The 26,380-nt window shown below is 33.4% G+C and overlaps 1 protein-coding gene across 2 annotated transcripts in view; it reads left to right on the top strand.

Annotated features, from left to right (window-relative positions):
- Positions 1-26,380, top strand: part of CDH12 (cadherin 12) — a 1,061,064-nt gene that overhangs the window by 809,982 nt on the left and 224,702 nt on the right. For both annotated transcript variants that reach the window (XM_032135477.2, XM_032135479.2), the window contains one exon: positions 25,630-25,924. In XM_032135477.2, the coding sequence (XP_031991368.1) occupies positions 25,630-25,924 (295 nt within the window). The remainder of the gene's footprint in view (positions 1-25,629; positions 25,925-26,380) is intronic.

The following is a 26,380-nucleotide window of genomic DNA, read 5'->3' as shown; positions in this document are numbered from 1 at the left end:
GGATAAAGTACATACACAGTTATCAAATGACTTCAATTTTTCTAAAATTTGTGTAATCAATAATATTTGCAATGACTGGGTAAAATATTCAGGAAAAGGAAAACTGCATCAATGAAATTCTCTAGAGTACTGATTACTTCTTTTTTCTGATAATGTAAGTAAACAACAAATGCAAAGTAAAAAGTATATTGATTTTAACAGCTATGATAGGCTTTGTTTCAAGCTGAATAGATATTAAGTAAAGTATAAGTATCCTTTCGCAGCTGAAGAATATTGTAAACTAAATTGCACATTGGCTGAATTTATATTTATGGCAGGTAAAATATTTGTGCACTATACGACAATCACTTGAAGACAGAATGTAATAATCTTTAATTCTTCCACATGGTAGAAATGCGAGGGTCCTCCTGGTTGCTGCAGTATTTCCAGCCAGTAGCAATTCATACTTTCTAAGTGGAGATTAAATGAGTAATTATGTCATTTTACACCTGGAAACAGTCATGGTGATGGACTGATTCCAGATTGCTACAGTAAGAATGAAGAGGTTGAGTCCCACCCCTTGCTTATTTGTTGAGATTAACTAGATAAAGTAATCACCAAAGTTGAGTCCTCCTGCTCTTTCTGAGACTTATACATACAGCTTTATCTGGTCTTGCAGATATCATTTGCACTCAGGCCAACGGCTGATATGATGCCAGGCTCAGTGTCCTATGTGACATTTTCCTAGTACACATAGATATTGGTTCAGGCTGTCAAAGATAAGAAGGAAATAACCAAAAAACATTAGGCATAAGAAACATCACATGGGGATGAGTGCGGTGGCTCACACCTGTAATCCCAGAGCTTTGGGAGGCAGAGGCTGGAGACTAGCTTAAGGCCAGGAGTTCAAAACAAGCCTAGGCAACATAGCAAGATTCCATCTCTACAAAACAATTTAAAAAAGAAAAAAGAAAAGAAAAAGCAAATAGCAGGGGTCACATTTCTACACTGTGACTGAACTTCAGTAATAACGGCAAATGAGCAGATCGGCTCAACCAATCATGGGAAAAGAAACTAGACAGAAATTGGTGGAAGGAAATACTAGGTAATGCCTAGTAGTGCAAAATACTTGCATTGTACTAAACTTTTAACTTTTTATTATTTTATTTAATTCTCCCAACTGCCACAGTTATTCCCCTTTTACACATACAAAGTTAATTATTTTGCCCAAGGTCATAGCACCAAACCCAGGCGGTTGATTTTAAAGTCTATGCATTTAAATGATATTCTACATTATATCTACCTAGAGATACAAAATAAATTCTAAGAAATAAACCTTGACTAGGGCTGAGTATACTTGTTTGAGGAAAACCTTGATAGATTGACCTATCTACATTTATGACTGGAAAATCCCATTGCAGATGTGCAGCTGTAGACTACACTTGAAGTTCCAAAGAGATGCCTCTAACAGATATTGTTCACTAATACTAAGATTTATCACGAACATTATGGAAGACATTTAATGGCTACAGTACTCTGAGAGACATGATCTGGGAATATATGTTTCAGGCTGCTGCAGTTCTTCTCAGATCAAATCATATTTCTTGTGAAAATAGTGCAGTGTTAACTGATAGAGCATCAAACCTGAAGGGACAGTTCAATGGGTTTGTGTGCCGAGTTGAAAAAGAAAGTCAATTTTCATTTGCTTTTAGACCCACACTTTGAATCAGACAATATTAGATACAATGGCAGTGTCAGAAGAGATGGTCTCATGTTTGCCTTTTAAATGTTGGTGCTTCATTTTTAAGACCAAGATAAAAGTGTGTGAGAAAAAGCACCCAGAGAATACTGAATGGTAATTCTCTCATGATGAATAATATGTGCACCTTAATTGATACTTGAAGAAAAATTGGTAAGTCTCAGCTAAAGCATAGTAACTAAGGGTTGGTTTGTAAAATAAATAAAGAAAAAAGAAAAGGGCTACTATTGCTTTAATAAAGATTTCCTGCCAGTATGTTCTGCTGCAAATTGTAAATGGTGGAAGCACTTCACCTCTAAGCCCTGTGAATGGAAATGGAGACCGTTAAGGCAAGCTTTAAGATTAAATACTTTCATTTGTGGTATTTAATTTTCTATGTATGATGTTTTAAAACAACATGCATAAGTTATAGTAAATATAAGATCCTTCTTTATCTATGCCTCATTTTGAAGGAAGAAACCTTCCCTTGAGAGGAAAAGAACAAAGAAAGACAGCGCCTAGGGTACTGTGTATCATGAAATGAAGGGTAGAACAGCTTCTCAGGAGACCAACTGTGGTTCCCTCATTCAAATGACACACAAGAAGACATTGTCATATGCTTAAGTTTGCTTTTATGCAAGGAATTATTTACTGCTTAAAATGCTGACCCTTAAAATATTTTATAAAGATCTAACATCAATGAAACTTTATCCAGCCAATTATAAGGAAGTAGGCTGATTTTTCTGATATTTTGTACAGACATTTAAAAAATTTTAATGTAAACTTTGATATTGTAATTATTAATAAAACAAAAGGATTAGTTCTCATTTTAAGCAGGGAACTATTTATGTCCTCTGTATTACATAAACAACATAAGATGCAAGAGAAAACTAACATTATGCTAATAGATAAAACCACACATGATCTGTGGTGGAAGGACTAGAATTGCACTATCACTGAAGTGCAAAAGTATATGCATATTTAAAATTTTGAAAGCTTACACTTTTTTCAGATTTAATTTAAAAAAGATTCTAGTTTCATTCTTTCCTTTATTGACTGCTGTTTCTGCTACATGACCAAAAGTGGTTTTCATTGTTCATTTTTGGTTTGTTTTGCTTGTAGGTAAAGCTTATTATAATTAAATACATACAGCCAAGGAAGGGAAAAATTAACAGTTACATAAGAGAATAAGGAGAAAGTAAGAATGAAGGTCAATATATACTCCAAACATTGATGTTTCTGTCTCCTTCACATACAGATATTGGCCTCGTGTTGTAGCCTTAAACCATCTGATCCAGATAGGTCAAAGCAAGAACTTTTTTAAAAAATTTTCTTCTCTTCAGCATGTTTTCCTGCTAAGGAAATGCATTCACATCCCTCAAATCACTTGATGTCATACAATAAATTTTAGCTCCTACCCCAAATTGGAAAACAATATTGTGAGGAATAAAATCATTGTAGATTTTATAGGCAATCCTAAATAATCAGGTGAATTACTTTAGATATAATCATCTATTAGCTTGGAAATTTGCAGATCGATTTCGTTTATTTGCAGTGCAAACAACTTTAAAATATGCATATTATTTGATATTTTCATATCTTTTGAGTATGAGAGAAAGAAGGTAAAAGTAGAAAGTAGAGAATCTTCTGTCTATACTTAAGTGATATAATTTCAGTTATATTCATGGCATCTCTAGTATTTATCACATAGTTTTCCCTGGCGAAATATCATTTTTAAGCCTGGTCTATTATTGTTTACTTCAAACTGTATAATGTATAGTAAACTATTTATGGATAAGATAAATTACACTGCAGCTTTAATTTTTCAGGTTTACAGCTCTCACTTGTGACATAGAAAATGAAGAGATTTAAAATCCATTTCAGGCATGTAACTATAATTTCATAAAATTTTATGCCCCACAATATATAACATGTGATAAAAGATGTGAAGTGAAGAAAATATTCACCATTTTCTGCTTCTTCATGGCCACAACTTTGGGCCCTTTAAACAGGGATAAATATTGGAGGAACAGTATTCTTTTTCACTGTTGAAAAGCTTCTAAAATAGATAACAGTAACATTTAAAATAAAACAAAAGAGAAAATGCATTATTGAGACAAAGTCAGGACACCTGAGTTTCGTTCCCAGACTCTGAACATGTTTGCTGCAATATACTTGACAAATATTTTAATATCCCAAGCTTTAGCCCCTTCATCTTGATTGCTAAGAAGAAAAAGATTATTAATAATGTCAAAGAAGAAAATATCTATAAAATAATTCATAGGTCTATAGCAATTATTCAAATAGAAAATATTAATGTCATTATTAATAAACTCCCATTTCTTTTGATTTACATTTTTCTCTTCAAACATACCCAAGTCAGATAATGACGCTTCTATCTACTAATTTTACTCCATGTTATATTTTTCTGTGTTGCTACTGGAGCTTGAACTTGATGTCATCCTTTCTAATCCTGGCAGCCATCAATTCTCAGTTCCTAATGCTTTCTGGTGGAATTTTTTCCTCATACAAATGCAGTAACACATTTACATATGAAATCCATTTAATGTAATGTATTTTTATCTGAAACCATCAGAAAACAAAACTTGTTTTACTTTTAACTGTTTTAAATTTTATAGGAACATAATATTTTGATTTATGAAACATTAAAAGGCTCCTATAATGAGCCATCTAGCCCAAATAGCAGCAGGTAATTTTATTTGGTGTAATGGAAAGAACCCTGGGCAGAGGATTTGATAACCCAGTTTCTATTCTGATTTCTGTAATTAACTAGCTCTATGATATTGGGGAAATCACTTAGCCTTCCTGATTCTCAATTTCCTCATTTGTGAAATGAAGTAATTGAAACAATGTTCTCTAAGGAACTTCCTAGTTCCAGCGGCCTGATTTTATGCCGACAGAAGCCATGCATGAAGCCCATTTGGTTTTCTTTTAAAATCTATACTTTCTTCTTACCAATTTATATTACACTAATAACATTTTTGCAATACCTGATCACAAGTATAATTAGGTTTAGGAGCTACCTATGCTCAATTCAACTGGGAGGCAGCTGGCATGGCCGGGGCCGGTCCCTTCAGCCAAGGAATGTGCAAAGGTCTACAATGGCCAGCTCAAGAATCGTAGTAGAAATAGTTCTAGTACGAGAAAGACAGGGTCTACACCTCAAGTAGGCATTGGAAAAAAAAAAAAAAAAACGTGTGTGTGAACTTTTAAGTACCTGAGCCGACTGCTCAAATATCTTATTATTCTCCTTCTTATGAGAAGGTCAATAAATTTCAAGCTTCATTAGCACCAATGTGTACTCAGAACCAACAAATGTTATGCCGACTACTCAGGGAAGGATTCAAGACATAAAATGGGTGGCAATTTTTATATCTGTAAGCATAGCATGATCACGGAAGCAAAAGTACTCAACATTTTATAAGGCACTAAATAAAGCCTGTTTTAAACTAAAAATACAGCAGTACTTGTGGGCTTTTTTTTTTTATGCAGTCAGCATCAAAACTTGGAATGAAACAAAAATTATGTTGAGCACAAAGTGTTTCCTTCAGAAAAGGATAGGAGAGAGGTTGGCTTGGAGTAGCCAAACAGTGGTACCATAAAGTTTCAGGCAGAAGATTTAAATGTGTTCTGTGAATTACGATGATATCTCCTGTGTGTGCCTATGATTATGAATTGGGAAAGGGGAGTGGGGAGAAACCGAACCCTGGCCCTGCGTTTTTCCACAGACATTTAGCATAATGAGGTGGTTGCTAAGCTTTCATTTTCAAAAATCCCGTTTTAAAAAATGCTTAGGATGGGTGAGTTGGAGAAAACTGGCATGGAGCACATGCCAGTATTAATTGGATTAAAACTAATGAATCTATACATTTGTTTAAAATTTAATTAACTTCCATTATTTGAACGGCAGAAAAAGAGGCCTGTACCCTGACGCAGCAGTAGGAAGTACATACCACCTTTCATTTGCCTTTGCATATCAATTTTCACGATGAAAGCTCTGTCCTCTATATTGAGCTCACTACACACTAGCTCAACAGCCCAGATTTCCCTCCTTCATAAGTTTGGATTGGCTGACATTTTGTGCCTAGAATTGGTTCCTTCCGGTGGGTTCTTAGTCTCGCTGACTTCAAGCATGAAGCCATGATCGCAGTGAGTGTTCCAGTTCTTAAACATGGTGTGTCCAGAGTTTGTTCCTTCCGATGTTAAGATGTGTCTGGAGTGTCTTCCTTCTGGTTGGTTCCTGGTCTCACTGACTTTAGGTGTGAAGTGGCAGACCCTCACCGTGAGTGTTACAGCTCATAAAGGTAGTGCAGACCCAAAGAGTGAGCAGCAGCAAGAGCAAAAGAACAAAGCTTCCACGGTCTGGAAGCGGACCCCACTTGGTTGCGCTTGCTGGCGTGGGTGGCCCGCTTTTATTCCCTTATTTGGCCCTGCCCACATCCTGCTGATTGGTCCATTTTACAGAGTGCTGATTGGTCCATTTTTACAGAGTGCTGATTGGTGTGTTTACAAATCTTTAGCTAGTCACAGAGTGCTGATTGGTGTGTTTACAATCCTTTAGCTAGACAGAAAAGTTCTCCAAGTCTCACCAGACCCAGAAGCCCAGCCGGCTTCACCTCTCAATTTCACTTTGACCTAGTAGAAAACAGAGTTGTCTCCAACTGTATAAAGGATGAAGCAGTAGCAAAACCTGCTGTACTGACTTTGATGTGGAACAAGGTTTCTCTTCCCAGGTTACCTTTGGGCACATACTGATGAACTTGTTCCAAATCTGTGAAACTTGAATACAATGAGTATTCAGTAAATGCCAGTTGCATGGAAAAAGAAAGTGGAAAATTGTGTTTTGGGGGTCACTTAGGCCGAATATTGTTTTTCTTTTTTTTTTTTTTTTTTTTTTTTTGTTCTTTAGAGTAACAAAAACAAATTCAGAGTAAGAGACTGATGAGTACATTATATGTGGAAAAGTCAAGAATATTTGTTGGAATTGACATGATGTTGTCAGAACTCCTTTCTTTCTCCTTTTCTTAATTTTCTTACCTCTGTCTCCCTTTGTGTGTAGTCTCTATTTTCTCCGTTTTTAGAGGGGACTCTATTACGTTATCCAGTGCACAAGATAAGGTGGGGACCATCTGAGTAATGAATGAAGCAACTACTCTTTTTTATAAAAATCTGCCCATGATTATTGGCCAGACCTAAGACTCTTGCTCAGCCTGTGGGTAAGGGACAAAATACAGTAATTACCAATATCACTATATTCACAGAGAGGATAGGTATCAAAACTGATAAAACGAAGGGGCAGAAGTGTCAACCAGAAATAGTGGAGAGAGGATACTGGCAGGGAAAAATAAATAAGCAAACAAATTAAAATGTATCAGAGAACTATAGCACATACCTGAGAAGTAAAAATTCTCTTTACTCTTAAGGCATGATTTCTTTTTAAATGAAGTAATGCAAATATTAGATTTCAGTATTTATCTGTACTAGTATTCTATTGCTGCATTTCAAATTTCCAGAAACTTAGCAGCTGAAAATAACCCTTATTTATTAACTCACAGTTGTGCAGGCAAAAATTCAGCCCAGTGTGAATGAGTTCTTTGCTCAGGGTCTCACAAGACTGAAACCAAGATGTCAGCAGGGCTGTGTTCATCTCTTGAGGCTCTTAGGGAAGAAGCAGCTTTGAAGATAATTCATACTGTTGATAGAAGACACTTCCTTGCTGTCTTAAGGTTGAGGTCTCCTTTTTTACTGCCAGCTGTGAGCTGGGGTGTAGGTAGTTCAACTCCTGCAGGTTGCTTCTCTGCATCCACAGCTTTAACACATGTGTTTGCTTTCTTTCAAGCTGGCTGGAGCATGTGTTTTGGACTTCCTTTTCTTACACTTGGAAAAAAACTTTCTGCTTTACAGGTCTCATGTGATTGGGTCAGGCCCTCCCAAATAATCTTATTTGAAGATTAACTGTGCCATACGACATAGCATAAGCATAGGAATAAAATCCATTGTCCTGACAGTCCTGGAGATTATGCAGGATATGGACACTCAGGGGAGAGAAATCTAGGAGTCAGTTGTAGAATACTTCCTACTACTCTGTAGGTTACATTTCACTCATAATTGAAAAGTCAGGTTTGATTTTGATTTAGTTCAGTATTGAGTAAGCCAAAGTGATATGGTTTGGCTCTATGTCCACCCTCCACCCCCTGCCGATCTCATCTCAAATTGTAATATCCACATGTTGGAGGAGGGGGCCTAGTAGGAGATGATTAGATCATGAGGGCAGATGTCCCCCTCATCGTTCTGATAGTGAGTGAGTTCTCATAAGATCTGATGGTATTAAATTGTGGCACTTCACCCCTGGCTATCTCTCTCTCTCTCTCTGTCTCTCTCTCTCCTGCCACCATGTAAGATGTGCCTCGCCTTCTGCCAAGGTTGTAAGTTTTCTGAGGCCTCCCCAGCCGTGCAGAATTGTGAATCAATTAAACTTCTTTTCTTTATAAATTACCCAGTCTCAGGTAATTCTTTACAGTAGAGTGAAAATGGACTAATACATCAAGTTTTATGATGTGAAATAATACACTGAAGTATGTTTGGACCCTGGTTAGTCTTGGAAATTCCTTCTATAAGTTCTGTCTGTAACTTACCTTAATAAGCAACCAACAATACATGGAGAAGGAAAAATTGTAAAAAACAGTGGATGATCAGTAAGAAAACTAATTTTTTTTTTTAATCTCGGAAATAATGCCCCTCTACGGTCAATAACATTCATGTGTCAGTTTTAAGAAAATGTTCTACGAACACATATGCACACACATAATTCCATGGACTCCAAGAATCATTAAGAGAACCTTAATAATAGTAATAATAATAATAATAATAATAAATTAGTAGCTTCTGAAAAGCAACCAAACTTTAAAAGAAATATTCGACATTTAAGGCCTCAATCAATGTCAAATTAAGCACCTGCTTTCATAATCCTGAAACTCATTTAAAAAAAAAAACACAAAACAAAAAACTTTCTAACCTTTAAAAATGCAATAGCCTAAAATCAATTTATTTCAGTCAGGCATTTAATAGTATATACTTGCTAAAAGCAGTCAAAGTTCAAGTTACAGCATCTGTGACATCTATTTTTTTCGTTTTTGCATTTTTGCCTTCTTATTTTGTTTTTTTCTTTTAAGTTAAAGTCAAAATGGAACTATTATCTCTTTGGCAGTTTCTTGGGAATCCTATTAACCTATTGGGAAATAAGTAAACTCTGAGAATGATTCCTTTCTTAATGTGTTTATAATGAGAGCTTTAAAAAAATGATCTCTCACTAACCTGTATTTAGAAACAAGATGTAACTTACTGCATTTCTTACACAGCGTAGTTAATATTTATCTTTGGGATTAAGATTACTCATTTTCACACTATGGGGCAGAAAATAAATATTATGTATAAATTATTATGCAAATAAGATAATATTTATGATACTATTACAGGATATAAGACCATGAAATATTAATTCTTAGCAGTAAATTTGACAAAAAAAAAAAACCTGACTCATAATGCAAAGAAAACAAGCTAAGATCTTGTATTTACTTTTTCTGCATTTGTGATATTACACATTAAAATGCTTTTGAAGTAGTTACTATAGAATGAGGAAAGGAAATAAAAGACTTCAGTAAGGCGGCTTCATGCTTTAACACACTAAGCAATCCCCACAGTAATGGATGCTACAAAAAAATAGGTCACCTTCAAACTACCCTTGAAAATAAGCAGACACTGTAATTTCAGATTTTGTTCTTATGAGCATTGTTAAGAGCATTTATATATATATATATGTATAAATGTTATATATGTAACAAATTATATATATAATTTTTGTATATATTGTTATATATAATTGTTATATATATAACAAGTATATATATAAATATATATATATTTGGTCTTGTATTTATTTTGTATTTATTTTGCAAAAATTGTGCTTGTCTGAGCACAAGAAAATACAATTTTTTCATTTTTTTCTCTCACATAAAACACATATAAACATCTTCATACACATGCACAAATCTGTGTAGTTATTAGTTCATTGTGAGAAAGAATATAGATATTTTAATGACCATTTCTGTTATTAAATGGAGTTACTATATTACCTGTTTAATATGATGGATTTTATATCTTTCAAAGCAAATTATGGCACAATGTGCACAACCATAGAAAAATATTTTCATTCAAAAAACTGACTCCCTGGGAGCGATTACTAAATTGTATTTTCTAGTACCTAGTACAATTACTAATGGGCAGTCAAAAGTATTTTTCAGTGATACTATTGTTATTAATGCATTCAGAGTAATACAAATCTGGCTTTGCTCAAATTGATGTCACAAAACGAAAACTTGGGTAGTTTATATCTATTGCTATTTCAATTCTCTGAACGTAGATTCAGCTTGTTTGTTTTTTTTCTCTCAAGATATTTCAAAGTTTTTTTTTTTTTTTCCTGTTAATGGCATTGTATTATCAAATTAAAAGTGAGATGATTCGGTTTAAATGCTAGTCCCAAAGACACATGGGGTTAGACGACCTGATTTAATCTCTGCTCTGAATATTTTTACTTGTGTGACTTGAGCCAAGTTAGCCTGCCTGTCCCTCAATTTCTGTATCTACAACATGAGAATGCTAATAGAAGAATTGTAATCATAGTGTTTTTCTGAGTATTAAAGTGGGTTTAGACAGGTAAAGCCATTAGAAAGTTGCCTGGCGAGATATAGAAGCTTGATAGCTTTTTCTACCATCTTATTGAATCCAATCAGTTTTCTCATGCACATTTATATAAGTCAATATAAATAGAAAGGAATATTGCTATACTGGGCTTATTTGGATATGAAGGGAGAGAAATGAAGGAAAACAAATATTATGAAGCCAAATTCTCTACAGTGTTCTCCAAATTTATGATATAAATATTATAATCTACATTTTACATATGAAGATTCTGAGGTATGAAGAAATTCAGTAATTTACACAATAACACAAATGTAATAAGTGATGGGTTTCGGATTCTAACCCACAAATATCTGATGCTCAGGATCATGGATTTTAGCTCTTTTTGTGTTGTGTACACCCTATATGCCAAACAAAAATTCAAATGACAACAACAACAAAATTTAAACATGGGCTTGCTATATGTGCATGCATTCATTCCTTTATAAATTCATTAGTTCATTAAACCATTACTGAGCATGGACCATGTGATCTGTGTTTGATCTGGTGAAAACACAGAAATCACTAAATATGGTACGATTGTGTCTAATTTCATATCCCTGTGAAAAGAAAACTTTGACCTCTAAAGTTAGACCAACTCTGATAAAAATCCACAGCAAATCACAGAAAGAAGGATACAAATGAAATAGGAGGGAGTGGAAAAGTGTACATCAGCCAGAGAAAGAATAAGATTAAACAAAGAGATTTGATATAAATGTATCATATTTCTCCATTATCAAATATTGTGAATTGAACACATCTCTCAACTAAGTTAACATCCATTTAAGGGTAAGAGAAAGCCACTGATAGAATTAGTAGTATCTAAAACAAATTTCAGTGGAAAAAAAGGATTTTATATTATCTGCACTTTGTAGGATCATTTCATTCTGGTGCAGGTTTTGCAAAAACAAACCATTGATTTGGAAATCATAAATATATTCAAAATTTTAATATAGTTACTTATGTTAAACATAATATGTTAAAGTTTTAGCACATTCTTTTTGGCAAATCATTAGTTACTTATGTTAAACATAATATGTTACATTTTTAACATATTCTTTTGACCAGTTAATCATTTCCTTTTTAAACTCAGGGAGAGGCAATGGGGGGTACGAGTGAGTCAGGAAGGCAGCCTCTGTAACAACCTGAGGACTCATGGTTGGGGAAAGATGTCACCTACTTTTAGTCAAGAGATAAATGTTCTACCTGCTAATAGGGAAACACACCCAAAAGCACAGAGAAAAGTCTGGTCAAAACATTGCATTACATCTAACAAAAACTAATTAACTGGTTTAAAAGCAAAAGATCCCTTGGTACTGCAAAACTCAATCACTTTCACAATAAATGGATAAACTGCTTTGTGGGAAGAATTTACTAATACATTGAAGAACTTCCATTAGAAACTACATGTTTATTTGATTTCTTAAAACGTATTTAGGCATAATGTGTGTTCTAATTATTTTCATTTCTTGAAGAAGAATATGTATTCTTATACAATTCTTATTGTTGACAATCTTGTGGCTACACTTCCGTCTTTTCTTTTTTCCTTCCTTTCTCTCTATTATGCCTTCTTTTTCCCCTTTCTTCTTCGTCAAAATTCTTAAGCCTTCTAAAGTCAATCCTGTCACAATGAAAATACATTAAAATGGCTATAACATCCAATCCATGAACTTTAGTGAACTCTAAAGACTCCTCAAATATACGCAGATGTATAGGATTCTTACGTTTCTCCTAATTTCTACTAGAGAATCTGTCTCTTATCTCTTCTTCCCCAGCTGTTCCTTCTATTCACCCCATATTAACCCAAGCATGAAGCATAGCCCTAATATTTGTTAAAAAATCCAAAAGCTTGTGAAGTTTTAATGAAACCCCAGAACGTGGAAAGTATTATATCAAACTACAGAAAGCTGAAAGTTTAATGTTTGTCTCCCCTCTTCTTAAAGGTCCTCTTTTCAACCTTTAGACTGACAGACTCCTCATGGCTTGCCTAAATGTCTTATATGCTTTTCTCACCGCTTTTTTTGTTCTACTTCCGATTTTCTGTTTTTAGCAAACCTTGATGTTTCTGGGAATATCCATGGATATCCTAGATTTCTTCTTATACCCTGAAAATTAGGAAATCAAGCAATTTTTCCTTATTTCTAATCTACTGTAGGCATTTTTTTTTTTTTTTTCAGACAGAGTCTCGCTTTGTCACCCAGGCTGGAGTGCAGTGCAGTCCAGTGATCTCAGCTCACTGCAAGCTCTGCCTCCCGGGTTCACGCCATTCTCCTGCCTCAGCCTCCTGAGTAGCTGGGACTACGGGCATCCACCACCACACCTGGCTAATTTTTGTATTTTTAGTAGAGATGGGTTTTCACCATGTTGGCCAGGTTGGTCTCCAACTCCTGACCTCAAGTGATCTGCCCACCTCAGCCTCCCAAGGTGCTGGGATTACGGACATGAGCCATTGCTGCAGGAAGGCATTTTTCTGATATTGCAGAGCTATTGTCATATCCTGTAACCAAAGTAACCTGTTGTAGTGTTATATGGGGGGAGGAGGGGAGTAGTTTTCACTACTACATTTGGAAACATTCTCGTCTCTGCTATTTATTTACCTTTCCAGTTATTAATATAATAGGTGATAGAGGTGAGGCATATATCAATTTTGGATCTATTCCCCTGTATCGTGGATTTTTTTTCTAGCTGTCTTTAGATTATTATTTACATAAGTTTGTTGCAAAGGGCTTTGTGAAGGAGATTTTTTTTTTCCCTTTCTGATGATTACAGGATCAACTGGGAGAAAAGATGGTAAATAAAACCAATGCACTGAATATTGATCTCTGAAGTAACATGAAAAAGTGATGCTGATTCACAAAGAGTTCATAAACTGCAGATGCTTTTCCCTAGTATGTGTAAACATTTGAGGTAACGTGGCGCTCATCAATATACTTAGATGGCAAAAATGTTTGACTTATTAAAATAGTCCCAGTAAGAACAATCAAGGAGTTTAATCATAGCAACCAAATTTGCACTTCCGTCACTCAGTATCAGGAAGAAATAAATACAGGAAATTTAAGACTCAACTTTTCTGTTCTGATCAAGAGATCCTATTTATGAAGGGAAGATTATGAAAAGTCTCAGTGACGGACAGAAAGCCAGATAGTTGCAATTGTTGATATCTTTGTCTTCTTCAGATGATGCCTTTAGATCCAGCGTTATCCTTCTTGTTCTCTCTTGAGAAAGAAGCTGTTTCTGAGACACATAGCTAAGAGTACAGACCGTGGAACAAAATGCTTGATTCATAGGTCATTTTATCTATACTGTAATTAAGAAATGTGAATATATCAAATATTTTGTAAGCTTTACCCCAATGTATTAAATTTTACTTACTAATAAATCATGTACACTTTGCAGGTATCAAAAATGTAGAATTTTTAGCTAGATTTAGCTTTTCTTTTTGAAATCGTACTTATATTTATCTTATTGTAATTGATTTGATTTTATGTAGCCAGACATTTTATACCATTAAAGGGTATTTAAAATAAAAAAATAAAAATTAAAAAATAAAGGAGAAAATAAAACATAAATAGAAGTGACTATGATAATAAAGACTAACAGAAAGAAATTAGGTTAGATGGAGTTTTACATTTGAGTTCAGATTTGGGTTCAGCTGCTTCATTGGGATTATTAAGTGCATATGCAAATAAATTAGTGTAGGACATACACTTTTGAAAATTATATTTTGCACTTGGGACTATTTGAATTCAGTTAAAAAGATTTTATTACCATATTTTTCATGATAGCATATCAGTGGTTAGTCAAAATTAAATAAAACCTTTAAGGCATTTAACATAGTATATAATATTCAATAAGAGCTAATAATGGAAATAATGAAGAAATACTAACAATAAATTTAAAAATGATATCTAACTATAGTAATGTATTGTTATTAATAACTGATTATTATTGGCATTTACTTTTAAATCTAGACTAAATCACGTACATTTATATAGTATTCTGAAAAATAACTACATTGTTTGAAATGATACGTCAAATTTACTGTTATTCAAAATAGAGATTCCATTACTGAAAATTTGATATGACTGGTTTATTGTCTGGAAATTTTTTCCCTAAAACCCAGCTTGCGAAATATGTTTTACAATGTTGGAAATGTAGGAAAGAAGTTATTTTAACCTTCTCTCATATTTTTCTTCCTAAATCCTGGGTCCAAGCCAGTGACCTCTCCAACTCTTATAGAAGTTCTTATTCACATATTGTGACACTTTGAAATGAGAGATTATAATTGGAGTGAGCTAAAGTTGTAAAATATGACAATCTGAGAAGACAGGATGGCTTTTATATGTAGCCATGAAGGTAATATTCAAGCAAAGTAAGAAAGATGAAAGACAGCATTGGGGGAATAGTATTTTTTTTTTTTCCTATAACAGATTGTATAATATATCCTAGCACATAAGCTTTTTTGCTCTTGAGCATTGCAAATATTCTTTGTTCTGTGTGCTTCTTTGGCATACACTGGGGATGCGTGGGGGTCTTTTTGAGATGGATTTCTGCTCTCTTCAATAGAAGGTGAAATATTTCCAGATGATAAATAGCTCTGAGTCTGTTACTCAGGCAGGGGAGTTCTCAAATCACATTGGGCTGTTAGAGGGAATTCCTAACCTTGTAAAGTGGTATCCCTCTTGCTCATATAGCAACAATTAAACTAGGGAGAACAAATGAGTCACCTCAGGAGAGTAGACTAGCATAGAATGTTAAATATTCTTGGGCATTCGGTGGCTTTGAAAAGAGAGCAATTTGCATAACATTACTCAGGCAGAGTTATAGATCATCTTTGGGCCTGATCTTCTTTTATCTATAAATACCTTAAGTATAATCTAATGGCTTTGTAGTGAATATAATGGCCACTGTGATGTTCTTGAGCTCAGAATAAGCATTAGCATGAAACTAGGTAACTTCAAAAAAGGAAACATTAAGTGTTTTTTAAGTTTATCAAGAAGAATCTAGCAAAAGTAGTTTATGTTTACATAATAAAATTATTTCAGACAAAGAAACTCACAGAAAATTTTCTTATACTCATATTGACTGGTTTAAATGAGTAAATCCTGTATGTAAGTAAATAAATCAGTGACAGTATTACTTTAAATCTCAATCACTAACTACTAAACCATTCTACATCACTTATAATCATAGACTTCAAGAATGGTAATGGGTCTTACCACTTATATGTGATTATTAAAACAAAATGTACTGAGAGTATCCTGTACAAGAAACATATACCGTACATCTGAATGTGTGTATAGATCTGACTATCAGAAGATTCTGAACTGCTTTTATAAAGATCTCCGTATTAAGTAGGACAGAACTTTATGTGATTGCTTTTGTCCATATATGTTTTGAGACTGAAGAAGAGCGATAGTAAAACAGATAGAGCAATAAAGATTTAGACCACATGTCTGGAAGTTTCTCATTCCAGCAGAAAAATTCAAAATTGGGACCTAGTTCCATGACAAAAGATAATGACAAATAAATTGTTAATATTTAAATATGTGATGCTTCTATATTAAGGAAAGTAAAGACACTAATCCAAATGCAATGATTGAAACTTATGGGGGTTCGTGTTCAGAAAACAAAGAAAGAAAATGCTACAAAGATATTTGGAGAGAGAAGTGGGGATATTGAATATGACCCGTATTAAGTGATAACAGGCATTTTAATTAATTTTCTTAACTGAAATTGTGACAATGTGGTTATGCAGGAAAAGGTCTTATTTTCAGAAAACTGGTGCTGAAATATTGTATAGTGAATTGGTATGACGTTTGTAAATTATTTTCAAATCATCCATACATGAAAGTAAAGCAAATACAACAAAATGTTGAGAATGGTTTAATCTAGATTTTGAGAATATAGATTTTCATCATATGATTACTTCAATTTTTTTGTGTTGATTTCAAGTTTTACTTAATATGATTTTGGTAAAGGGAAATGGTGTACCTCCCAAACACCTTTAACTCCTCTTCAGAGAGCGTCAGTAATTTACAGCAGAGGAACAAAAATAACAACCCATAATTCTGATGGGAGTGGCATAGAGGTCATCAGAGAAGATGGCCAATTTCTGTAACATTGCACATAGGTGAAGGATTGGTGACTGTTTAAACAAGCCCAAAGGAGCTACATGCGAGTGTTTACACTGAGAGGGCTCCAGCAATGAAGGCAAAGCTCTGAAAGAGACCCAGATTTGGCAGATTACAAAGAAAAGGCATAAAATTTGCCAGGAAAAACACAGAGATGAACTAATATTCTATATACAGAATTTCTCCCATATGCTTGAGAACGCATAAAATACAGGCATTAATGACCAGAAGGTAAACAATAAAGAAATAATTTTTAAAAGATGTTATTCTGTAGATAACCTGCAAAGAATTAGGGCAGTGTTGGGACACCATTATGCTTAGAACACCCCCAACGGAATATCTGAAAGTAGAAGAAATGATTGATTCTTTTATTCATTCTAGGCCAAAACTCTAATCAATAAATACAACTCAAAAACTCAAAACTTCAAATTAGGTTATTTATTCTTAAATATGAACAGGAAACAGAGTTATCAGGTATTCAAGGAAAGCCCACATTATGAATGGCAAAGACTCAAATTCCAAACACAAAAGTAATCCTGAAGGAAGAGATAATTTAAAGAAACCCCACAAACACAGACCAATTAGAGTTTTCAATAAGTTTCAAGAAATCCCACAGTTCAAAAAATAAGAATATGATTATTTTTAAAAGAATACTTAAAGAAATCCTGGAAATGAATATATCTGTGGTATATGTGTGTGTGTATGCACAATTTGTGTGTATTAAATTTGAAAATGAAGAGCATTACCAATAAATAAAGTAATATAAATTTATTGCTTTCACACAATAGTCCAAAAGATATGACAATAAATAATATGAGTGAAATATATATGATACATTGAAGATGCGTAAGGTCTAACGTTAAACAATTGAATTCTAGGTTAAGAACGTGAAAAACCGAGGACAGGAAATAATCGTGGAAATAATCATTGATAAAAATTTCTGAGTGCTGAAGGAAAATAGTTTTTGAATTGAGAAAATTTACTAAGTGTCCAACCTCAAACAGGAAACATAAACACACATAAACTCGCACCTGGAGGCAATGTTCAAAACACAAACCCAAATAAACACATACTTGGAGACAGTGTTCTAAATAATTAGACTACATTCATAAAAATAAGACTATAAACCCTAGAGAAAGAGAAGATGAAAATTAAAAGGAAAAAAAGAGGCTCTTTACCAACAAAGAAAATACAATCAGACAGATACCAAGTCCACTCTTGGTTTCTAGAAGATAAAGAATACAATTTCAGATGCAAATGTATAAATTCCTTAAAATCTATGAAGAGAAATGATTTCCAATCTGGAAATATATGCCCAGATAAAAATTAATTATATGTGAGGGTAAAAAAAGGCATACTGTGATATGAAAAGACTCAAGTAAAATGTCTAACATACACTCATTATTAAGAAATTATATAAAATTAGTGCAAGCCAACAAAATAGTAAACCAAAGTAAACATAACATCCAGAAAAAGTGTTTCCAAACCAGGAGATTAATAAAGTAAATTCCAGGTTGACAATTGTGCAGATGTTCTTGTTTGGATTAGCAAGAAAGAAGCCTCCTAAAGAGAGGCATGTGGTGAAAAGATTTGATGTCAGACCTCAGAAGTAGGATGAATCTAAGGATATTAAAAAAATTAATAAATAAAACCACTAACAGACAAAGATGTCACAGAAAAAAAATCCATATGCAAAATAAAACTGCAGCAATTACCTAGGAAATACACATTATTTGGTAATAAAACAAAAAGGTTTACATTGTTGTAATTATTGTAAAAAGAGTGTTAGTTGTTCTCTTATTTTTTAATGTTTTAGCATCAACTGATAGACAAAACTTAGAAGGCTTATTTATCAGTAGGTGTTCTCAGAGAAAAATAACAAATTGGATGTTGATATAGCTATAGATGTAGATATAGTTATAAATATATAGATATATGGAGATATTTAGAGAGATCTCTCTATATATAGATATATCCATATATAGATGACATATATAGATATATCTATATAGGTATATATAATCAGACAGATACCAAGTCCACTCTTGGTTTCTTGGTTTATATGTTAACTTGACTGAGCCCATAAGTTGCCCAGAGATTCGGTCAAGCATTATCCAAGCATATATAGATATATAGATATATCTATATATGTCGTCTATATATGGATATATCTATATATAGAGGATATATAGATATATCCATATATATCTATATATATGGATATACATATATATAGACATATCTCTCTATGTAGGTATATATATATATATATATCAATATATATCTCTATGTATCGATATATAAAGATTAGTTATAAGGAATTGGCTCACACAATTATAAAGGCTGACTAGTCCAAAGGTACACAGTTGGCAAACTGTAGACCCAGGATAGCTTCTAGTTCTAGTCTAAAGATTGGCAGACTCAAGACCCAGGAAGAGCCAGTGTTTTAATTGAAGTCAAAAGGCACAAAAAAAGTCCAGTGTCTCAGCGTGAAGGCAGTCAGGCAGGAGGAGATCTCTGTTACTCACGGACGCGTTTGCCTTTTTGTTCTATTCATTCCCACAGCTACTGAATGAGGCCCACCCGCATTAGGGAAGGCAATCTATTTTATTCAGTCTACTGATTTAAATATTAATCTCATTCAGAAACACCCACAGAGGCACACCCAGGATAATGCTTGACCGAATCTCTGGGCAACTTATGGGCTCAGTCAAGTTAACATATAAAATTAACTATCAGGCTTATTTTTAAAAAGAGGCCTGGCCACACAGGGTGTCTCACACCTGTAATCCCAGCACATTCAGAGGCATAGGCAGGTAGATTGCTTGAGCCCAGGAGTTTGAGACCAGCCTGGGTAATATGGTGAAACCCCATTTCTACAAATAAAAAAATAGAAAAATTAGCCAAGCATAGTAGTCTGTGCCTGTAGTCCCTGCTATTCAGGATGATTACTTGAGCCCAGGAGGCAGAGGCTGCAGTGAGCTGAGATTGTGCCACTGCACTGCAGCTGGGGCCACAGAACAAGACCCATTAAAAAAAAAAAAAAAAAAAAAAAGCCTAAGGCCTACTTCAGAATTTTTTAGGACAGATTCTGTATAATACAGATGACGAAAGCTGGTGGGGGATGGGGAGAAGAAATGGAAGGAGATGGACGTAAAGGGAAGTGTAAAGGTGTTAATGCTATGATCCTATGAAATAGAGAAACCACAGATTCATTCTAATGTCAAAAAAAAAAAAAAACATAAACATTGTATTGAAGGGCATTAGGGTGACGGATATTTGTATCTACAACCTACTTTTAAATGCATCAAAAATTAAGCTAGGTTAACAGCTAGACAAACGGGTAGAAAATAATAAAACAATTCTAAACAGTATGTAAAAAATATATAGACTAGGAGGAAGAAAAAAAGGGATGCATTCTATGAGTGAACTGAAGTTTAGAAACAAAGACACTCAGATATCACTTAGTGCTTTCTTGACAACACAGAGAATAAACAGTGGTACAGTTTTATTTGGACAAGGCAAGGGGTATGCACTTTGAAAGTCAATAAATATTATTCAAATTTATAATTAAAGAACTACTATAACAATCATTTAGCCAATTTTATATATGTATTTTTTATAAGAACTGAAATAGAAACAATTAAAGATGTCCCCAGTTGGCTAGGAAAGGAAAGAGTATGGTTTGGGATTATAAACTCTTTGATTCTCTATGATATTTAGCAATTTAATTGTATTACTTTGATTAAAATGTTTTTGATCAGTTTAAACTGATGTAATAAATTCATATTTATTGATACAGAAAAATATGATATAATCCATCTAAAAAGCAAGTTACAAAACAGTGTACAGTGTACCATAGTACATATGAACACAATTAGTAAAGTAATTTGCAGAGCTATATACCAAATCAGAAATTATTTTGCTAATGAATTTATGATTTTCCTCGTTTTCTGATTTTTTCCATGATCTCATATACTTTATTCTCAGAAGACGAAAGACAAAACCCCACACATACGCAAAAATAAATGAGTAAGTTCATTACAACCCCAGAGGCTAAGTCAATGGGAAAAGAGGGAAATGAATGGTTATGAGCATAAAGACAGGGACAAATAAAAGAAGTCTGGAGCACAGAGAACAATTTACAAATCAGCAGTCATTTTAAAGGACACAGAAATCATGGTTTTAAATATCGTTCCATAAGCAAAGAGAATATTAAAATCATTTTTTGTACAATTCCTTGAAAAATGTTTTGTAATAACTTTTTTATTTTTTACCCTTCTCATCACAACCCTTCTCATTACCACATAAGAGCCATATGTGGTAACTGTCCAGGGTTGTTCATCTCTATCTCTCGCCAGGAAATATACTGAATTGCAAGAATTCGGTACTACAAAAAGATGCATATTTTATATTAAGCAGTTACATTTAGAAGTAAACTGGTAACTTGATGGCATTTCTATAGCATAGATAGATATATGTATGTATGACATATATGTGTGTATATATATATGGCACTCATGTAAAAAACACATATATCCACATATGGGTTAGTAGTAGTATTTCTTGAACACAATTTTTAGTTTTCACACAAATCCACCTTTTCAAAAATCAATTGTTCCTTCTCCCAACATACCCCAGGCTGGCAAATGACAAATGAAAATAAAATCCCTGCTGGAAATAGTGGTATAAAAAGCATTTTCCATTTTATGTGCACTTTTCAACCCAGAGAAAATAAGAAATTTGTTTTATTTTTGTGCAGTAGTTTCTAAAATATAATCAGAGAGATGCTAGTAAACATTTAACTTTAGATTAGCTTTCTCAAAACTTTTAAGCGCTGGGATGAAAGATTTGCTTACACTCTGAAGCTGGTGCTGGGTATCTTTTTTAAGCCTTCTTTGGCATCTCATTTTCACGCACCATCTGAGATGACTTGGAAAACACCAGAAAATAACAACACTACTTCCACAAAACAACTGCCTGGACAGTGACTATTTCTACAGCCGTCATTTATAGAACTCTTTTTCTGGGGAGAAATTTTATTTTAAGTGTCAATACTAAAAGACGGTATATTTGGAGTTGGCTGCTTCAATCAGTAAATGTAGTCAGCACCGACTCAGAAACAGCTTATTTTTAATAATTGGAAGAAGAAATATTCCTAGCTGTTAGTTTTAAATGGCTACAAAGGAAAGAAATTATTTTTGTGGAATTATTAGCTTGCCGTATGTGTAGATTAAAATGGCTGTGTAAAAATGGCATCATGTGATTTTTTTTTACAGTGAACATGACCCAAAAATATGGAAAAGACTATGAGTTCTTTTTATCTGTAGCCCTCCTTCCTTCTTTGTGCAAATGAGACTAAGAACTTCCTTCACATTGTAAGCAAAGCCTGAATCCCATTGCTGACATATTTGATAAAGCAGTTTCATTGATAGAGATCAATTTCTAGAATCACTAAAAATTCAACATTTTCTAAGATTCATAAAAATTATTATAGCTTTGGTCTTGACAGTTGCCTTTTTGTTTAAGGAAATAAACCCCAGAAAACACATAAACACATGCATATACATACATCCACACACGCACATTCACCACACAGTTTATGAAGGAATGTAGAGTGCCCATTGGATCATTCAACTTCACTGAATGAATATGCAGACATTTAAAAAAGTAATTTTGAAAGATTTCAAATGGTACTGAAAAATAATTATGGTATTTTGTTTTTAAAAATCTTGATTCATTTATTTATGTAGTATGTATGTATATATAGATAGATAGATACAAGCAGAGAAATATATATCAATATAAATGTACAGTAAATATGTATTTATATATATTTACCCTTTCAGTTATATATTTACATAACTGAAACATATAAAAATAACAAAGAAGGACAGGGCGCAGTAGCTCATGCGATAATCCCAGCCCTTTGGGAGGCTGAGGTGGGCGGATCATTTGAGGTCAGGAGTTTGAGACCAGCCTGACCAACATGGTGAAACCCCGTCTCCATCAAAACTACAAAAATTAGCCTGGCATGGTGGCATGTGCCTTGTAGTTCCAGCTACTCTGGAGGCTGAGGCAGGAGAATTGCTTGAACCCGGGAGGTGGAGGTTGCAGTGAGCTGAGATCATGCCACCCCACTCCAGCCTGGGCAACAAGAGCGATACTCCAACTCAGAAAAAAGAAGTTATCTCTACGTAAGATGTGATGATGGAAATTTTCATCTTACTTTATACCTTTCACTACCGAAATTATCTTACAGTTGAAGTAAAGGAAATTTTATAATATCCAACATGAGCCAATGTCATTTATTTAATATCAAAATTAATATTGGAAAAATGTCTATATTTTAGGCTACCACCTATCTGCCTGAATTAATCAGCATGAATGCTTAATTTTAAATATTACCTGTCAACACAGATCACTGAATGTGATCTCCTTTAAGGTATTATCATGTAATAAACTGCTATTAAAAAGTCTAATTCTCTCAAGAGTTTTATAGTCACCCACTTCATTTTCAGGTCAACATTTTAACATATTTTCCCATATTTTTTTCTGAAGCTTTAATCTCTGCAAAGCCCATCTTTAAATTAGAAGGAAAAGGTAGAAGAGTGAGGAGCAGCAGCAATTAACTTAAATTTGGATCTTGGATATAACTAAAAACACATTTTACTTCTTTATTTTTATGTCAGTTTGCAAAGGAAACAGTTATGATTTTAGCTAAATGAAGAAATTTTTGTTTTGTTTTTCTTTTTTCTTTTTATAATTCTACTTGTATCACATTTCAAAACCTACTTTGAATTTTCACTCAGTTCCCACAATATTACCATATATTCTTTGAGCTCTTGGCAAAATGGATCCATTTTTTAAAGTCATGCCTTTTGCATTGAGCTTTTGCCTGTCTCATATATTTAGATAAATTTGAAAGCAAAAGGAATACCCACTGTGTTGAATAGCTTTAATAGCATGGTTGAAATTTATAATTTGAAATTCATAAGTTCAAAGAGCATTTATCTACTGCTTGATTTTATGCTTGAAACTTCCTATGCTTCACAGCAGTTTTTTTTTTTTTTAAATAGGAGGACAAAAATATTTCCTCCTATCATTCATAGCAATTTTCTTTATACTTAAGTAAAATATACAGAAACTTTTAAAGGAGCATCAAAATCGTGTTCCCTCTTATTGTTGCCATATTATTTTTATTATATTACCCGACCAGGTTTTTATGGTTATGCTTATACTCTTATACAAAACAGTTTTAGAACAAATATTGAAGGAAATGCAAGTTCACAAAATGAATAAGTTTACCTTAATAACATTAATATGAACAATGATATTATTTTATTGAACTTAAACCACTCTCTTGAGCTTAAGAGCAAAGATGTAGCCACAGTTGAACTTATATTTATTTGGGCTATATTTGGGCTAATATATTTGGGCTATATTGTGCTTTTAATTACTCATACTAATACATAGGAAGCTTATTTGCAACAGGATATTTATATAATTTTAAATATTTTCAGAGTGTGTGTGTGTCGAAATGTTAAGAAAACGGAACTAATTCTTAAGCAACGATTTGCAAAAGAGCAGTGCTCATATGCAGATTTTTAAGGCATAGCCCAAATGGTTAGAGACGCTGCAAAAGTGTATTTTTCTTTTGGATGATCTGTTGACTGGAAAGAGCTTTTACGTGTAAAAATTTGGATGCTGAAATCAAATGTCTATACCCAAATGAGCAAGAATAGTTTAAAATATTTAAATCAGCATCTGCATAAAAATTAATATAAATATTATTTATAAGACTATGCTATGTATAATGTATATATATTTATATTATGTATAAGAATATAATATTTATAGAAATATATACTACTAGAAAATTATATATGATGCACTATTTTATGTAATATTTTATGTATATATTTATTTATTTATTTATGTAATTTATATATGTAATTTATATACCTTTAAGGCTGTGTGAATTTTTCATTTCTTCTTGGTCTGCAGTTTGAACACTGCCTTACGGCATTACACTGATAATTTTCTCTACTCTTTAGTTCTCTTCCTTATTGCTTATTCATGTGTATCTTATTCCATGCTATAACATAATATACTATACATGTGTTGAATTTTAAAAGAAATTAGCAGAATTTCAATGCTTTCCTGTATTACTCAACATAAATATTCTATATGTAGAATGAATTAGAGCAAGCTATTTGTGAATCTGAAAGGATAATCAGTGATTCTACCAATCATCTGGTTAATAGTGGTAAACTCATTCAAACTTAGCCTGTTAAAATGAGACGCTCTGCCCAATATGACTGAAAACCTCTTGGTTTGCCAGATTTTTCCCTTCTTTACAAATGAAAATGCTTAGTGTTTTCTGAGTTCCTTTGTACTATCTCCCACTGGATTCAGGTCATTGATTTCGTCTTCAGAACACTCGGAAACTTTATTTTGTGATGTTTGTGAGCTAATTTATTTTTATTGCAATGTTTATTTAAAATGAAACAATAAGTACACTGAAGTTTTTTGCATTTCGTTTTATGAAAATATTGTCCCAAAGGGATACAGAAAAACTAAATACAAATTTTCAAAATTCGTTGTTTTTTTTTTGTTTTTTTTTTTGGCCTGTTGCTGTATCTGAGGTTGTACTTTTGTTCTGATCTTCGTAATACCTCAAAAAAAAAAAAAAATAGGTTAAGGGAAGGATGAACAGAAGAATGGATATGAGATCTGTCTGATAAGGCAAGTAGATTAATAGACAAATGGAGGAATGTTTGGATGTATAGGTATATATGTGTTCATTGCACAGTTTTCAACTTTTTGTGTTGAAATTTTTATAATAAGAAGTTGGAGAAATAAAAAACAAGAAAACAGAACCCTAATATTTTTATTTAACATTTTTGATTAAAGGAATTAGATTGCAAAATTATGACTTTTTAATTTGGCAACATCCTTTTAATGGTGTTCTTTCTTTGTCCTTCTCTTTCTCTTCCTCTCTCCCTCTCTTCCCTAAAGCTCCATTCCGACTTAGACAAAGGAGAGGGCACTGTGAAATACACCCTCTCAGGAGATGGCGCTGGCACCGTTTTTACCATTGATGAAACCACAGGGGACATTCATGCAATAAGGAGCCTAGATAGAGAAGAAAAACCTTTCTACACTCTTCGTGCTCAGGCTGTGGACATAGAAACCAGAAAGCCCCTGGAGCCTGAATCAGAATTCATCATCAAAGTGCAGGATATTAATGATAATGAGCCAAAGTTTTTGGATGGACCTTATGTTGCTACTGTTCCAGAAATGTCTCCTGTGGGTGAGTAAGCAAATCAAAATTCTGTGAGATACAAGACCTCTTCAACATTTACTTTTTGCAGGTTGATGTAAACATCTTATCTATCATCTAAAAGAATATTTTTCAATTCTAGAAAATACAATTCTTTTCATTTATTTTTGTAACTTTTTTGTTTTTCTTCCTGCTTCATTATGAAGATAACTACAAGAATATATAACATTAGTTCCTGTTTTCCACCCTGTGAATCTACCTGAACTCATAGATTCCTTGCATGCTTTAAGCAAAAAATGTATTTTGTATTGAAATTGATTGTTATCTCAATTCCAGACACCTATATAGTGCTGGAGATACCCTACACCACAAAATGCCAGATAGTAATTCCTAGATCAAAGTGAATTATCTAAAGCATGCATCACATCTGATCTGGAAGTGGTCCAGAAACAGGTGTGTTGCATCTTTTGTAGCTGTAAATAGAGA

The sequence above is a fragment of the Hylobates moloch genome, unplaced genomic scaffold (genome assembly GCF_009828535.3).
Source record: "Hylobates moloch isolate HMO894 unplaced genomic scaffold, HMol_V3 SCAFFOLD_17, whole genome shotgun sequence".
Taxonomy (NCBI): Eukaryota; Metazoa; Chordata; class Mammalia; order Primates; family Hylobatidae; genus Hylobates; species Hylobates moloch.
The sequence above is the reverse complement of the archived record's forward strand: the minus strand, read 5'-3'. Positions and strand labels throughout refer to the sequence as shown.